The sequence below is a fragment of the Pholcus phalangioides genome, unplaced genomic scaffold, assembly GCF_987345545.1.
Source record: "Pholcus phalangioides strain wild (caught in Gottingen) unplaced genomic scaffold, Ppha-v1.0 ptg000006l_1, whole genome shotgun sequence".
In the NCBI taxonomy this organism is placed as follows: Eukaryota; Metazoa; Arthropoda; class Arachnida; order Araneae; family Pholcidae; genus Pholcus; species Pholcus phalangioides.
In genome coordinates, this window is record NW_028301599.1 from 4,088,085 (window position 1) to 4,106,390 (window position 18,306).

General features: G+C 36.7%; 1 protein-coding gene across 1 annotated transcript; it reads left to right on the forward strand.

Annotated features, from left to right (window-relative positions):
• The first annotated feature begins 6,163 nt into the window (after nucleotides 1–6,163).
• Nucleotides 6,164–9,240, forward strand: LOC149085685 (disintegrin and metalloproteinase domain-containing protein 10-like). Its single transcript, XM_089232499.1, has 2 exons — nucleotides 6,164–7,973; nucleotides 9,092–9,240. Exons 1-2 carry the CDS (start codon nucleotides 6,164–6,166, stop codon nucleotides 9,238–9,240), a joined length of 1,959 nt encoding a protein of 652 aa, XP_089088625.1.
• The last annotated feature ends 9,066 nt before the right edge of the window (nucleotides 9,241–18,306 follow it).

Here is an 18,306-nt window from a genome sequence, read left to right on the forward strand (position 1 = left end):
ACGTTTCTCGCGGGATCGTTGGAGAGAAGGGTAACGTTATACCCTCAACCTCACAATCAAAGACAGATTAGCAGCTCAGGATGGAACAAAAAAAAGAATGATTATTGGGAAAAAAAGCACAAATACAACATCATCGATCATGGAAGAAACAACAGCCTTTATATTGGAGGTATAAAAGAAACAAAACGACGTAGAAAAGATAAAAATAGAATGGTTTTTATCTCCTTGATCTTCTTAGTAATCAGCATCATCATACCCCAAGAACATGAGAAATATTCGAAAACAAGATCCAGTATCCACAAAATCAAACATTCGTTCAACAATTCAGTTTTTGCATGAGAAAAAACCAAATTCTCTCTCTCTCTCAGAAAGGAATGTGTTGTTTTCCAACCGATATGTGTTGGAATGACGTCAGTTCTGATGACGATGTGTGTCGAAGAAAAAAAGTTAACGGGAACTTCACGTCGAATCAAAATCTCGTTGCTGTTCGTTACAGCGTCAAATACCAGGAAAATGCACTTGCTTTGATATATACTGACTTTTCTCACATTATACTAAATAGTTTTTCCTAATGTCTTCATTCATGATTTATGTAAGTATGGGTTAAAAGGTGGACAAGTGTTCGCATGTTGCATGTTTTTATGATAGAAAGGAAAATAAATTTCCAAAAATTGCATGAAATATAGTTTCATAAATCAAAAGGAAATGTCAAGTGAAAAAAGGGGAACCAAGTCGGGAATTTCTGCTACGCCATGCATGTTGCAAGGTGTTGTATAGTTATTAAATTAAAAACAATAACATCTGATGCGCCCGGGAAGGGACCGTAACACTGAAAGGGACCGTACATGGACGGCCGACCAGACTCAGGTCAAGCTCACAACTTGCTGACGTTGCCACCAGATGGCGACTTATACAAGGATGACGTCACTCTCCGCTACCATACTAAGGTTTTTAACAACTGGCTGTTGCGAAGATATATTTCGGAAAGAGAGAAATTCAACTGGCGCGAACCCACGTCCTCTCAAACTTCAAAAGTTTGAATTTTCTCTCTTTCCGAAATATATATTCGCAACAGCCAGTTGTTAAAAACCTTCGAATTGAATTTAGTCAAAGCGAAATTTATTGCACAAATATATATATAAAAATGTCGGTCGCTGGGACAGGTGCGGATCCTTCGAAGGGGATCGATCCTTCGCTAACACCGAATTGTCTCGGAACAGTACGTCTGTGTATAATACATATGAGACGTTGCAATCATCAATATTTTCACGAGGTTTTCTTTTTATCCCAATTTTCGAATAACGTTGCGTTTGTGCGATGCTTTGTTTAATATTTTTTTCAGATATTTTCCACATAAATGTTCTCATGAAATGAATATTTTTAGGAACTAAAAGGTCTAATGAGTATCATAGTGTTTTTTTTTAATTTTTTTACAATGATATTTGATTTTTTAGAGTTTTTAAACATGAAATTCTCAAATTTCATTCCGATTTTCTATCTGAATTTTTTTTTTTCCCTTGACCATCAACAGAAATATTTTTTTCCTTAATTTTTTTTTGTCACATGGGGTTTCCCAAAATTATAATTATTACCATCAATTTTCATTAATTATAAATTTAGTTAGTTGGAAATTTACTTCAATTGTTCAAATTACCTGAAGCATTCGAAAAAGAATCGAATTAAACAAGTAATTTTACCATTAATTTAGGTGGAAGAAAAAGAGTTTGAATTAAGTCAGTTCTACTGTATTTATATTTTTGTATGTGTACTTTTAGTTTATGTTTTACTATCAAAAATTATTTTTAATCCACACATAAGTTCTACTTTAACTTTTTCCCCAGGCATTCCCTTTCGGTGTAATCAACGTATAGCACAGTACCATAGGAAAAATATATAAATTTGCCATTTTGCTACAGTATGCAAAAATCATTTCTATTAATTTTCTTTAATTTTACTGTCTCTAATCAATTTTTCTTCTTGTTTTTTGTTCTTTTCTAAATGTAATCAAAATATTTTCCATACTGAAACTAGAGACTTCACTAGGACTGGGTAATTTACAAACATCAATCAAACCTCTATTCAATTGAGTACATATCAAGTTATTGCAGTAATAATCTGTTTTCTCACGAGCCGATGGATACGCAAAACCTTAAAATTTCCGCTTAAATCAGAAAACAAATCACTGATATAGCCAGCAATATATGCATACATAATAATAAAGGGAAGACATTCCCTATTATCTGTATTATTCTCATGAAAATGAGAACTTGTAATAGTGTCTCTCTGATGTTTGAAATTTCAATTTCCAATAAACGCTGAAATTGTTCGCATATGGCAGCAGGATGATAAGATTTGGGAACTGTTCCAAAGTTTCCTCAAGCCAACGAAAAATTTCTAGTAGACCCATAAGTTTGTAAATAGTTTAAAATTTGATAAAACTGATGGAATTGTAAACACCGACAAACATAACCCGTACGAAATACGTGTTCGAATTTAAAAAAAAAAAAATGTGTATGATTTTGCATACATATAAATATATATACAGGGTACATGGATTGTAGTACGAAATCAGTAGTACGATTCAGTACGAATGGCATTTTACTGGTGAACCATTGATCTTATGGGAATATATATATATATATATATATATATATATATATATATATATGTATGTATATGTATATACTTCCCATTTGAAAAAATATCCAAATAACGTACTCACACACAGATATGGTATTCATGTTGGAAGCGGTTTATAATTATTAAAATAAAAATGCTAACTTTTCATACGGTAACACTGTGTTAAAGACTCACAAAGTTGTTGCCCCAACCGTCCTGATCGAAACCGAAAAAAAAGTGACATGTTTCTTAGGCCGGTATTACACTATAAAAGTTCGATAAAAGTTCTATTATAAAACTTGAAAAATGCAACCAATAAGGTCAACGGTTACATTTTCTAGAATGTAACAAATAACCTTATTGGTTAGATTTTTCAAGTTTTATAAAAGGGATTTTATCAAACTTTTATAGTGTAATACCGGCCTAAGTGGAATATTTACTGAGATGTTTGAATCCGAAAAATTGGAGGCATTTTGGGAAAAAAAATCGTTTTTTTCCTCACTTGATGCTGTTTTTCCTAACTTTAATCAGGTTCTCCGAATTCAAATATCTCTGTGAATATTGAACATAGAAACTTGTAACTTTCTTTTTTGGCGTCAGGGGTGACAGAACAACAACTTTAGTGATCAGGTTTTTGAGCACAGGATATCCGTACGAAAAGTTAACATTTTTGTTTTAATAGCTATACAAACCCCTCCACAATATGAATGACGTGTCTGAGTACTACACGTTATTTGGAGACACTCTCTCATTGGAATTCATCTTCTAGGATTAACGGTTCGCCAGTAAGAAACATTATACACCCTTTATATGTATAAATATCTAAACATTCATTAGTTCAAGATTTCTTGAAAGACTGGTAATTTCTGGATATGATTATTACAAGGAAGAAAATTCATGTCTGCCCCCACGAGGACTCGAACCCCTCTTTCTCCTATGCCGGACGAGCGATCTACCAACTAAACCATAGTTACACAACCTTTTTTGCCCCATCGCCCCCTTCTTCAGAAATATTTTTCTCCCAACGCAATCCAACCCATAGGATCCTATGTTATACCCCGTAGCTTCTACCGCCCCACTGAAGCATTCCATCGCCTCCCAGGGGGCATTAACGCCCACGTTGGAAATCACTGAACTAAACTATGGTAACTGATAGGATATTTCTCCCTTGGAGCGTGTATATGTTACGGTAAATGCCCGAAGATGGTAAGTTTTACCGGTAAATATTATTATTATTAATTTTTTTTTTTACCAGGTAGAGGTGGTAAAAGCTAGAAAAACGCTTGTAACCGTATGCATTTCGGACTTTTACCAAGAGCTTCGGTAAATGCTGATATTGTGATCAATGAATGGGACGTTTTTAAGTTTAGGAAAGTAGGAAAATTCTTATTTTTACTAATTTTCGTGAAAGTTGGTAAATGTCAGCATTTACCGAAGTTCCTTGGTAAAAGTTCGAAATGTATACGTTTACAAGCGTCTTTCAGGCTTTTAGCAACTCGACTTTGTAAAACCTAGGTTTTATCATGACATTACGCCAGTAGATGGCAACTTGCATTCATGTAGAATGGTCATCTCTTTTTAATACAAGATTCCTCGAAACACTAGTTATTTTTTGATGATTACATTAAAGAAAATTCATCGACTATATCTTTCAAGGGCGAAATATTCTAGCTGTCTTGATAATTTAGTTGGTAAAGCTCTCGTCCGACATACGAGGGACCGGGGATCTAGTCCCCGTGGGGGCGGAGTTGAATTTTCTTCCTTGTAACCATCATCTCCAAAAAATACCAGTCTTTTGAGGCATCTAGTATTTACTTTCATCTGTCAAATCGGTTTTTGAGAAATTCTCACGAACGAATACATAGAACATCTAACGATCTGGTAGATAAGACGATTTTCCACAACAAAATATTATTTTTTTCTCCCGTTCATATATTATCATTAATGCTCGGATTTTTAGTGACCAGTCATACTTTTCATGGTTAGTCATATTTGAGGATTTTGAGCGATCAGTCATATTTATCGGATTTTTATCAGGAGTGGGGCAGACTTGGTTTTGTCACCGCTCCCCGTGACTGTAAAATTCGAAATCTCTATAACTCGGGGTTTTTATTTTTGTTTTTTTGCGCTTTCAGGTTAATTTTTTTCTCCGATCCTCTCCCTCCTCCTAAATATGCCACTCCTCCAAATTTGGTAGTTGCCCCTCCATCCCTTGTTCCTTCTTCAATTCTAGCACTGCCTAAACTTTATTTTCAGTGAGTTATAGAATTTTTTCCAAGACTGTGGAATACTTTCAACGCCGATGTTAGCCGCTGTGCGATCATTCGTTAAAGATTCGCATCACGATGACCGGGTTCGAATCCCACTGGTGACGCACTGATAGTTGGTTGAAGTGTGTTTTCTGCCGTTTTCTGGCTTCAGTCACATGTTACTCGATCTCCCTATTGAAAAGTCTCACAACAGTTCCTATAACCACGGCCGCGACCGAAAACAAAAATTGACACTGTTACCCCAGGTCAAGCCATTTTGGCACTCTTCCTCGTAATTTTGAACGGACAAAAAACAAACATTTAGCCCGTCCTGATCCAGTGCTAAGGTTACCACAACCCCCTAATTTCCCCTGGTTGCAACTGTAAAAATATCAAAGCATCAAACTTCCCTCGCAATAAATTTGAAGCACAGATGGCAGCGCTAACTTCGCACACAACAGCAGATAAGCACGCGGATGGTTAAGAATATGGGCTATTAGAAAATTAATATACAAACATTTTCGGCATTTTGAAAGTAGGTCCAGGTCTAATTATCCCTCGTGCACGGAAAATGACCGCGGTGCGTCCAACATAATCAAATGATCAGAAAATCGCATATAAAAGTCTTCTCCTTATTTGCATTTAATACTTCAATGCATTAGCTTTTTTTTAGAAGAACAAACTAATCGAATGACCAAAAACTTGTTTGCATTTGATTTGCAATTTAATGAAATCATTTTCCAACACAATTTTGCAAAAATATACTTCAGGGGCCGCAACAAAAGTCAATTTCTTCCGAAAAAAACAATGGATATGCAATGTGTGTTTTTTTGATATTCATTCAAGTCTGTTATCAATGTGTTTTTATTGCAATTTGCATCGACGAACGCACAAATAGCATTTTCAATTGTATTTGTTGCGTAAGAAATCTAAAGTCTTAACTGAGATCATAATGTTGAGTTTAAGCTGAAATGATTGATTTAATATGGGAATATTTTTTTCACGACAAATTTTATTCGCAGCTATCCGCAACGTGAAAATGTAGGAGAAAATATTGTAAATTAAAGTTTTTCATTGGTTCATTTCGTAGAAATTATTTATTGAATATACTTCTGCTACATTTGTAATTTCTCATTTCGGAGTACCAAAGTTTCGATGCAGTCGTTTCAAAGTCTTTAATAACATTGATATGTTGTTCGTTAGTCGAAAAACATTTTCGCAATTTTTTGCTTCTTCTCCGACATTCGGGTAAAAGTCTGCGATTCTTTTGCTTTAGTGGTTTATCTAACGAAGAAATGTTAGCAAAACAACATCTTATCGTAGTTTTATTTTTGTCATTCTTCGATTGCACTCCACTGCGATATCAAATAGTGGACGTGTCGTTTCGTCCAAGGAAAGGGGTGCCTCAGCATGCCGAAGACATCGCTATTTCAGATAGAGAGACAAACGGCCGTAAACCTGACGCTTTGATGCAACTGACTTTCTGCGCTTTCGATACCGACATTGACGTTATGCTTCACAGATCTTTAGATCCACAACTTGATGAAACCGTGGTGGAAATACGCGGTGGAAAAGGTCCAAACGAGTCAGAGATTACAAATTTCAGTGCCGAATACTATGAATTCATCAATTCCACGACGATCGTGCATGGATTCAAGAACAGACATGGCCAGTTTGAGGGATCCGTCATGGTGAACAATGGCTACGAGGTATATTTCGTAGAGCCCGCCATCGTATATTTTCCCAATGATGCTTCAGTAGTTTCAAAATCCATCGTGTATGAAGAAAATCAAGACATTTCTGAATATTTTAATTACTATAACGTAGATGATGAATATGATTACGATAACGAAGACGAACCATCATTCCACGACGTTCGATCACCAACACCACATATCGTAGAACCAGACACTACCATGAACTTCAAAATGGAATTTGTCTCGGACGAAAGTATGATTGAAACCAAAGGAAATGACGCAGAAGCATTTATTTACTTTCATGCCAAAACGGCTGACTTTATAATTCGTAGAACCAGGTTTGGATCGTTCACGGTGAGAATAATTCCTGTGAAGATAACTATTTACACAAACAGGAACGATAGCGACTACCCAATAAAAAAACAAATTAATCCTGAGAAGAGTAATATAGGATTAGTAATACAGGAGTTTAAAAAGAATCATAGAAACAATTATGCTGGATCTTATTATATAACGTTCAAGAAATATAAAGGAAATGTGAACGGATATGCTTTTAGAGCAGCTATGTGTCGGCGTAGCAATGTTGCCGTTAGTAGACAAAGTTATGGTTCTGGACGCATGAGATCGTTAGGCTCAACAACGCGAACAGTTACGCATGAGATTGGTCATCTTCTAGGAGCTTACCACGACAGTGAACCTAAATTACCAAAAAAATGTATACCACTTTTTGGATCTTATATAATGGGACCGAGCGGTCCAGATGATGAAGATTTGAGACGGTTTTCCACATGCAGCGTGAGAACTATAACTGCTACAATGAAGGATAAAATAATGACCAATGAGTGTAGGAACAAGTTAGTCACTAGTCCGACGTGCGGTAACGCTGTCAGAGAGGCGGGAGAGGAATGCGACTGCGGAACGCCAGAAACCTGCGACATGATGGACAAGTGCTGCACACCAAAAGGAGGTCTCGGTGGAGATCGCGAATGCACCTACCGAAGGCATATGGATAGAGTCTGCAGTAGCAAGGACGATATATGTTGTACAGAAAATTGCGCCGTTCAGGTAGCGGGAAAAGAATGTGATTTCGGACCAGATGGCTGCATCATACAAGAATGCGACGGTACTTCGAAGGAATGCACGCAATTTAAAAAAATTGCACCGGAAGGCAGAAAATGTTTCGCAAGACCAGGAAAATGTTCTTATGGTTCTTGTGACAGATCATTATGTGAAACGAAAAACCTGACAGTATGCAATTGCATTGGCCTCGATGCCTGCCGTTTTTGCTGTTTCATACCTGGGAATTTGTCTTGTGTCCCGGTGAAAACTCTGGATGCCTTCAAAGGAATGGACGTGTTTCTACCTTACGGAACAAAGTGCGGAATGAAAGGGACATGCGCTGTTTCTGGTGAGTGTATTGAAGCGACAACAACGATGAAAACGACAACGGGAAGTATCACTACCACTTCTCGCAATGCATCTGGTAATTTTACAGAATCAACAACAACGATTAGAACGACAACGGGAAGTATCACTACCACTTCTCGCGATACACCTGGTAATTTTACAGAATCCACAACAACGATGAAAACGACAACGGGAAGTATCACTACCACTTCTCGCGATACACCTGGTAATTTTACAGAATCAACAACAACGATAAAAACGACAACGGGAAGTATCACTACCACTTCTCGCGATGCATCTGGTAATTTTACAGAATCAACAACAACGATTAGAACGACAACGGGAAGTATCACTACCACTTCTCGCGATACACCTGGTAATTTTACAGAATCCACAACAACGATGAAAACGACAACGGGAAGTATCACTACCACTTCTCGCGATACACCTGGTAATTTTACAGAATCAACAACGACCATGAAGACGACAACGGGAAATATTACTACGACTTCTCGCGATACATCAGGTAATTTTACAAAATCAACAACAGTTTCGAATACCACGACAATGACCACATGGGTATACATCCTCGGTGCGGTTGTTGGAATTTTAATCTTGATTTGCGCCTATGTTCTACACATATACATTACAAAAAACACTGTTCCACAATCCTTAGAACCCATAGCGCCCGTAAATATTATTCCAAAAAAAACGTCTGAAATTTTTTTCCGGCGTCCTAGAGGTATGGATGATTTCGATCAGCCATTTCATTTGCAACCTCGTGATGGTTCTGATGGGGGCCCTCGAGTGGAAATATTACTTGGATAAAATGTTTGGCTTTCTCTTCTTCATTGTAATAATGCTGTTAATTTATGTCCTTTTTTCTCAGAGTTAAGATGAATAGCGTTTCTTGAATTCATGTTTTTGTCTGCACAATGCTCATCACTTTAGTGGTCAATGTTCCCGATTGGGAGCATCGGTTTTTTTTTTTAATCAGAAGAAGTAAGCAATATATTTGTTCACTTCATTGCCTATAACATAAATTTAATATTTTAATATTCTGTTTTTAATTAAATATAATATCATTTTTTTTGGTTAATTTTATTGTTGTCTCAATAGTCATGTGCAATGTCCAGAAAATGTGCATGAAACTCCCTGTTAATGCATTTTATGGTGGATATCTTTGTACGGAACGATCCGAAGGAGAAACAACATTTGAAGGAGAAACAACCAATTTTATGGTGGATATCTTTAAACTAAACGATTAGGAGAAACATGAAAAAAAGTTTGAAAAAATTAGTTCAATTCTTAATTTTGACGATAGAATGTGAGTTTGATCTCATGCCTTTGCTGTTACAAGATTACTAGTAACAGAATTCTCGGTGCTGGCAAAGTTATCTTCAATTACTGGCAAGATTGAAAAATTGACAAACCCTTATAAAAGAATGAACTATAATTCTGGCATCATTTAAGAAGTGACAAAGCATTGTAAACACGTATGCATGTCGGGAACACAATGCTAGGAAGCCACGGTAACAAAAGCAAACATTCCGAAAGTGATTTTTGAGGGAGAAAAATCATTGTAACCCGACAAGTTCTTGTCCATTTCGTGCATTCGCCCATGCCTTGTAAACTTATAAAGTAGCCAATCGTTCAAGTCGTGGCCCATTTGGTATATATGCAAAATTTGGCGACGGTAAAATTGTAGATTTCTATAAAGAACACGCACACAGAAGATCAGTTTTATACACCGGGCGTCCATATTTAAAAGAACCTACTTTAGAGTAGCCTACAGGCGAAATCTGTCATCAGAAAATTGTCAAAATTTCTGAAGGATTTACGTAGTGATAGGAATTTGATTCAGGGGGAAAATTAGTCACCCATTCCACCATCAGAGGGTGTTTTATTAAAAAATGACACATTTAGGCAAGCGTTTATAATTTTAACAACTGTTAATCACTTTTACAATATTGTTACTGCAATAAAACATATTCCACATGATGGCCATCATTTTCAGATACCGTGTGAAATTGCAAGATGACATGTTCAACAAATTCTGCCTTAAAAGTCACGTACAGTTCTTGGATTGTCACGATTTACCAGACGTTTCAAATACCCCAAAACGCAAAAATTGCATGGATTAAGGTCCGGGGTTAGGAGAGGCCACAGATTAGGCAAGTGCCGGCGGATGACACCTTCTACTGTAAAATGTGAACATTTTTAACACACAGTGCGATGTGTGGAGGAGGTCCGTCTTGCATAAATAATGCACACAAGGCAGACACCGTGACGTGTTTGCAGAGCCATAAAAATGTATTTCTTCTACAGCAATGCATGTTGCTTCCCGGTGATCGAACTTATCTCTGGATCTGTAGAACGTAGTTAATCGTAGAAGTAGGGAGTAAATCCACACCATACCGTCACTTTTGGTGAATGCAACGGAACTTCTAATATTTCGCGCGTATTTTCTGGTTTCCAAATTCGGCACTTGTGTGTGTCCACTGCACCATATAAGTGAAAATGCTATTCGTCTGCCCAGAGGATATTCCAAGCCCATTCTGAATCGTGTCAACCCGAGCTACTGCAATGAGAACGGGAATCGAGCTTCATAATCATGTTATGTCAACTGCTGCACAACTGAAAGTTTGTGCGGATAATATCGGAGGATATTCCGCATTACCTTAGGGACAGTTGAACGTGGCCTATCCAATGTGTGTGCAACACGCCTGACACCAGTACCACGAGAATTTGAAGCTCTGTCCTCTTTCACCTGAAGCGAAACCTCCTGTACTGCGTCTATAGAATACTGGTTTCCTTCCTCTTCCAGGACGAACAGCTAACGATCCTATGGTTTCGAATTTCCTTATAATGCTCCGAAGGTTTTTAACATTCATTAGACCTTTTCGAATACTCTTCCAAGTCTGATCTTTCCGTAGAGCAGTTACTGCGGAATTGCTGTTTTTTTAAAAACAATTTGGCCAAGGAAGCGCAATCTCTCTCGTAAACTTATCATCATCGTGAGCAGCAAACGCATTGAGAATCAAAATCTCCGCGAATGCTTTTGGGTGTTTATAACACTGCTGCGTGACGTCATACAAATGTACGTGTTTACTACAGGTATTGAAAGTGAAACGCCCACTGATGGCGACATGTGCAACGTATCCCCCCCCCCCCACCGGAAACAAATTCCGTTTTTACGTTTACGTTTCTGATCCTCCATAGATTACTAGCAGAAATACCCGGCGTTATCCGGATATAAAAATACGAGGAAAAAATGCTTGACACTTGAGTAATTCGTGCAGTTTCCTTATTTCGAGGCGAGAAGAGCGAGCCCGTCCCTGCAGAGTATAGCCAGACCTTCAACATGTTACCTACATATTATGAAAATTGAAGCATTCGCCATCTTTACTCAAAATATGTGAAATATATGGCAGCACCAACAAGGACACAAAACGTGCTCAATATGAAAACATAAATACGTTAGGGCCATGTATATGGATGCACAACATGGCCCGGCATGTACCGATTCGTTAGAAATTTTCAGAGGAATATAAACGAAGTGCATGTGCGGTTAAGTAGTAGTTGCGGTCTTATCGCCAAATGACAATCATCGTTTATAACGGGAATTTAAAATATCACGTATGTGCTACTTATTGGATGAATTTTACTTTTTCGATATGGAAAAGATAAAGTAAATGATGGAGTGAATTTTTCAGCCACCAAGACACTGACGTGAATTCACCTCAAGGTTGCAGAGCCAGTGAAGAGAGCTTAGCAAAGATTTTATATTTTCTCAAAATTGAACCCTCTACGATCCAATTCAATAAAAACCCATTAAATCCTTTACTTAAAAGTTAAGATGCATTTGCAAATGAATGTATGCTTTTTAGTAAATGAGTGCGGTTAGCATTACACATGTTTTGAAAAAATACATCACGAATTATACATAAATCCAATTTTTTTTTAATTCAGACACTAAAATTTTAATTACGTTAATTGAGTGATTGGAGAGATAGTTTCCTTTTTGTGTGGATACTGAAACTGCCCCAAAATGTTCCTCTTCTGCTACAGAAAAATCTTGTTTTCATTAGACAGACTGTGTTCACTAAAAGCTCGCTATAACGACAAGCACTTTTTTAATGCCGCTTCGCTAACAAAGTATGTTTTGAAATTTATGTTTTTCTCTGTATGGATAGCATGTTGATCTTAACTCTTTGTAATTCACCCGCCGTCACGAAGGAAGACATTTTCGTTCGGGGTCCAGTGTTGACGTTATACCGAGACTTGATTGTAGCATGCACCCACCACATATGAAAGCGAATGGGAGCCGATCCCCCTGTTAAAAAGGCGTCACAGCGCAGAGCAACAGGCCTTCAACGGTACAATTATTCAATCATCACACGACATTCATAGTTAGAAAAATTGATGGTAGATGGCAGCACTACACATAACAAGCATAACGCTGAAACAAACTTCACGTTAAGTTCGTGACAAGTGGGAAACATTCCGAAATGTTCCAGTTCATTATGAGTTCCGCAGAGGAATATGGACGAGATGCAGGTTCATCAAGGTGCAGTAGCAAAAGAGGTTCAAAATAAGAGTAGAAAAGAAAGATAAATTTATCTGGTTTCCCCTCCCCATCTTATATATTTCTAGTCCAAAAAAAATAAAAATCGTCTATAACGAGAAGCTTGTTATAATCACAATCTTCCCTCAGATTGTGAACCGTCGTTACAACAGACTTCATTTTTATAATTTAAAGCCACTTTCACACTCAGAACACTTATTCAGGCGTGCACCAAAACGTTAAAAATTTGCTATAGGAATTTTTACTAGGTGCATGTACGGTTAAGTAGCCTTAGTACCATTTTGCATACTTATATGAAAGTTAACTTTTGCAAGATCTCAATGTAAGTGTGCCGCAGAGCTCGGTTGTGGATTATGGTCTGCCGAGAGATAAAAAAAATAGTAGAAAAAACACACAGCCTATACTCTGAGCGGTCAAAGAAAGAGCATATTAAGGGTGATTTCACGAGAAATTCATACCTATTTGGATAAAGAATGGAAGCCTTATGGGCACCAGATTCTCGAGAAAAATCTTCAAAAAATTTCTCTGCCGATTCGGGCATCCGACTCCAAATAATAGATGCAATGAAAAATTTTACTAAATATAATTTCTGAATTTACTTGCTTCAAAGATTAAAACACGTAATAATAATAAGTTATTTGAGCAAAATTTACCAAAATCTTCATAGCAAATGCAAAAACTCAAAAACCAAAAAAGCTGTCATCAATTAAAGATCTAAAATCTGTCGATCCACATAATTCAATTTTTTGATATTGGTAAGTAAGATACCAAGTTGCTGTTCCCCCAGTTCCATCTCCAGAAAAACGTATGTTCCAGTACAGAGTGATTTTTCTGAGGGACTTCGACTCCTTTCGTTACTCCTAAATATATATACACCTACCAGTTTACATATATAAAATTGTAACTAGATTTTTAAGCATCATGGGCTACATACGTCAAAAGGACACAAAATAAGAGTATTGTAAATCCTTACTGATTTGCGATACAGGGCTGGATTTGGGCAGGTGCACAGTCACATCTTTAACTTCCACATAGAAGGGGGAATTGAGAGAGCTCTAGCCCGGTGACGAAACCTATCATTATTGATCACTTATACAAGGTGTATAGCTACTATCACGCGCCACATTTTTACTGGCGAACCATTGGTCCCAGAAACATAGGTATAATCTTTCAGGTAGAAAAAGTATCCAAATACCGCACAGAACACAATTACGTCTTCCCTATTGCAAAAGATGTTGTAATTATTCAGATACAAAAATTAATGTGTCCGTTTCACACGGAGATCAAAAACTCAGTTAAAATTGCATTTTCTCCGTCTCTCCTCAATTCCAACAAAACAAAAAAAATCGGCTTTTCTGATTAAAATCGTCAGTGCGAAATTTGAATTGAAAAAAATCTAACGGACAAGCTCCTTTCAAGCTTTTCTTTCCAGACTTTGGCTTGCTTTTTAAATTCAAAATGTCTCAGCGAGTGCTGCACTTAAAACGATGATTTTGTTGCTGTTGTTTTTCCGCCTAAGAAGAGACGGGAAAATGCCTTTCTCATTGGGTTTTTCTGTACACGGCGTCCTTATAATAAGAAGTCAAATTTTATATTTATACAAACCCCCTTGCTGCATGAAAGACGTATCTGAGTACTACACGTTATTTTGATATTTTGTATGATAGAAAAATATGCCTATAGCATGAATGGTTCACCAGTAAAATGAGGCAGGGGCGATTATGGATTCACCGTGCATGTAATATGGAGTATGCAAAACAAATCTCTTTTTTTTTGCCGTGCGACAATTATTATTGATCCCGATAAATCGCGATTGTACGATAAATGGTAAACTAATAAGATAGTGGGGATATTAGTTTAGTCCCACTTGCAGTTATAACTCTAAAAGTTTTATATATCCCCAGGTTTTGGATGTATAGCGATCTTTCTGTTGCATTTTTTTTTCACCTCTATGAGTCGTTATACGACCTACTGTGTGGTGAGGTTTTGGATACCATAACTACAGATGGGACATAGTAGATTTGGTCGAGGAGGTGCAGAGAAGTGCCAGGCGCATAGGCCTGCCGAAACCTGTCATTATTGATCGCTTATACAAGGTGTATAGCTACTATCACGCGCCACATTTTTACTGGCGAACCATTGGTCCCAGAAACATAGGTATAATCTTTCAGGTAGAAAAAGTATCCAAATAACGCACAGAACACAATTACGTCTTCCCTATTGCAAGGTGTGTGATTATTCAGATAGAAAAGTTAATGTTTCCGTTTCACACGGAGATCAAAAACTCAGTTTAAATTGCATTTTCTCCGTCTCTCCTCAATGTCAATAAAACAAAAATTCCACTTTTCTGATAAGGTTCTTCACTGAGATATTTGAATTAAAAATAACTAACGGACAACGCTCCTTTCCCTTATTTATACTTTTCTTTCCAGACTTTACTTTTGTTACTTTTGTTTGATACTTTTCTTTAGTTTGATTTTTGAATTTAAAATGTCTCAGCGAATACTGCACTTAAAACGATGATTTTGTTGCTGTTGTTTTTCCACCTCAGAAGTGACGAGGAAACGCCTTTCTAATTGGGTTTTTTAGAACACGGTGTCCTTATAAACAGTTAAGTTTTATCCTTTAATAACTAACTATACAACGCCTTGCTAACATGAAAAACGTATCTGGGTCAACAGGTTATTTTGATATTTTTTATAATTGAAAAGTATATGCCTATAAGATGAATGTTTCACCAGTAAAATCAGGCAAATGTGGATTAGCGGAATCAGAATATTTATTCAATTTGGCAGAGCTAATTTTGAAGTCAAAAAATTTTTTTTAATAGGACAGCATTACGGGGGGAAAAACAACAACATACACTTCAGCAAAAACCCTCAACGAATTATTACGCAAAAAGTAATAGTAATTATAATAAACCAAGAAAACCACATTTGCATAAGACAGGGTTATTCAGGGCTACGAAATTGGTTTTAATATTTCAGATGGATCGGTATAAAGAAGACAATGTCTCAAACGGTAGTTAAGAAAAAAAGTAAATATGTTTGATTTTCGAGTTATTCAGCGTCAGTACTTGTTTGAAATTGGAAATGCCATTCCTGAGAAAGTAATTATCCCGAAAACTTCTGTAAGTTGGGCACTCGCAAAATACATGTTCCCCAGATTCACTTCTACGTAGATTACAAAAGCTGCATATTTCTCGAGGCTCAACTATGAAATATTTATCTCTCAGACTATAATAGATATCAAACCGAAACGAAGCTGAATTAATACGCGATTGAGATGTATTTCTGAGCCAACTATCAGATAACCTTCCAAATATCAAGATGGTTTTGTTAATCTAATAGCACACTGCGGTATAGCAAGTTTTTAAAAACTGAAGAGATCTTTTTGTTCACCCTGAAGTCAACCGTTATAGGACGTAGGGTATGTAATGTTTAAAAACGGCAGGATCGAGGATAAATTTTAAAAACTTCTATCCAATCTCGTCAAAAATGTTCAAAGTTGTTGCAAATTTTCGGGAATCTATTACTTTTCATGTCTAAAATTCGAAAGTAAAATTTGATCAAGACTTTTTCCATTATAACTGATACCTGGGGTTGCTCTAATTCAATACGGAGGAGATAATCGGGTATATATTTAGGCAGGGCAAAAGATTTTCTAAAAAATAGTGAAAAAATATGTTCATATCACCTAAAAATTTCAATACCCATACTGGGGCCCAAAGGGGAATTATGGATTCACCTTGTATGTAAATGTAATATGGGAATATACAAAACATCACTTTTTTTGCCGTGCGACAAATATTGATCATGACAAATCGCGACTGTACGATAAATATTAATTTCTTAGCATAGTGGGGGAAAATAGTTTAGTCCTACTTGTGCTTATTACTCTAGACGATTTTTATATCCACAGGTTTTAGATGTATTGCGATTTTTCTGTTGCCTTTGAACTTTTTCCCCCACCACTATATATAAAAGAGCAACCGATAAAAACCATATTTCAATGGAAAAACTTCAAAAGTCAGAGTATAGCGCCAAAAAAAAAAATGTGCTTCACACGCATAACTCGAAATTATAATCTAGATATTATAAGGCGAAAAAATTAGAAGGAATTGAAAAAAGGGAAAAAGGAAGAAAAATTGGACAAAATATGGATCAATGAGGAGGTCATTCTCAAGGGGGGGAACCCCACATTGCTCCAAACTGCTAAAATTTTTCCAATGATGGTAAGCCTAATAGGCATAAAATTACCATCTGTTCACTCGTGTGTGTGTGTGTGTGTTCTCTATACACATGTACAATTTTGGATCGATCGTCACCAAATTCTGCATATATACCAAATGGGACCGACTTGAACGATAGGCTACTTTAAAATTTTGTGAGAGCAGAGCAAGTGCCCCAAATGGGCAAAAAACAATCGGGCAACAATGGTTTTTGGGCCTCAACAATCAGTTTCCGAACGTTTACTTTGGTTACAGTGGTTGCCTAGCAATGCGTTTCATGCGTGTATATGCCCTTACAATGGTTTGTCACGTTTCTAATCCTGTTACTATAAGTATAATAGTTTATGCCTTTGTAATGGTTTGCCTTTTTTCAATACTATCAGTAAGGAGACTTTTTGAATAGACGTCATAATCATCATCAGCACCGCTTCGAGGTTGAGGAAAAGGGTGATCCTCATAGTAATCAGTGTTAAAATTGCCGATTCTACTGTAGAAATGCAGAAATTTGGTGGGATTTTCCGCCCCATCAACAATTTTGAAAATTGTATTGAATTCTCGATTTTTGAAATATGTATTGAGACATACGAAGCCCAGAAAATTAAATATGAAGTAATTAGCCGGACCTAATTTTGAGTTGGATATTCATGCAATAACATTGATTTCAAGTTTTATATTTACATCTTTTCAACCATGAAAATTAATATCTCCGTATTGTCTTTTGATATTCAACTGCATAAATTCATATAGTTTAGGTTGTTTTAAAATTAATTATGGGCCCGTAAAAAGCACATCGCAAAAATTCCACAGCTTTAACTAAGCATTTTTGGAAGGTGGAATAGGCAGATGGATAACTTGGGGGGGATAAGTTCGGGGGGGGGAGTCGAAATACCTAGCACCCGCTTAAAAAAGGAAAAAAAAATATTCATTTCTATGTTTCTTTAATCTAGATTTATTTCATCAGTCGCGCAGGAAGTCGCCATATTGGTGAACACAGTTTGCATGTACCCTCAAAGAAAGAGGGAGATATCACGTGATCCAAAAAGCCTCATTAAAGAAAACCCGGGCAGCGCCGGGTATTATAGCTAGGCGCATTTGGCCAATATCCTTATTATTTAGATTACAGGGTATGATCTATATCGATCATCCAGATTTATCTCCCGCATTTTTGTAATTATACAAATCCGCATTCCTCTACTATTTTGGCAATTCTGCAAGTTCGAAACATGTCCCCTTATTTATTTTTGTAATTATGTAAGTTGCAAAATGTTTTTCTTTCATTTTTGTCGTTATACAAGTTCGTAGCATGTTTTCTTTCCCATTTTTGTGCCCGGGCAACGCCGGGTATTATAGCTAGTGAGAATATAAAATTGAAGAATGAAGAAAACATACCAAGAGTTAGACATTTTAAAACATGCCGCCTGAATTAACAATGAGGAAAACGTGGGTGAAGTTTGAACCGCATAAAAGAAGACGGATAACCGTTGCCACTCGAAATATTTAAAAATTCAGAATATA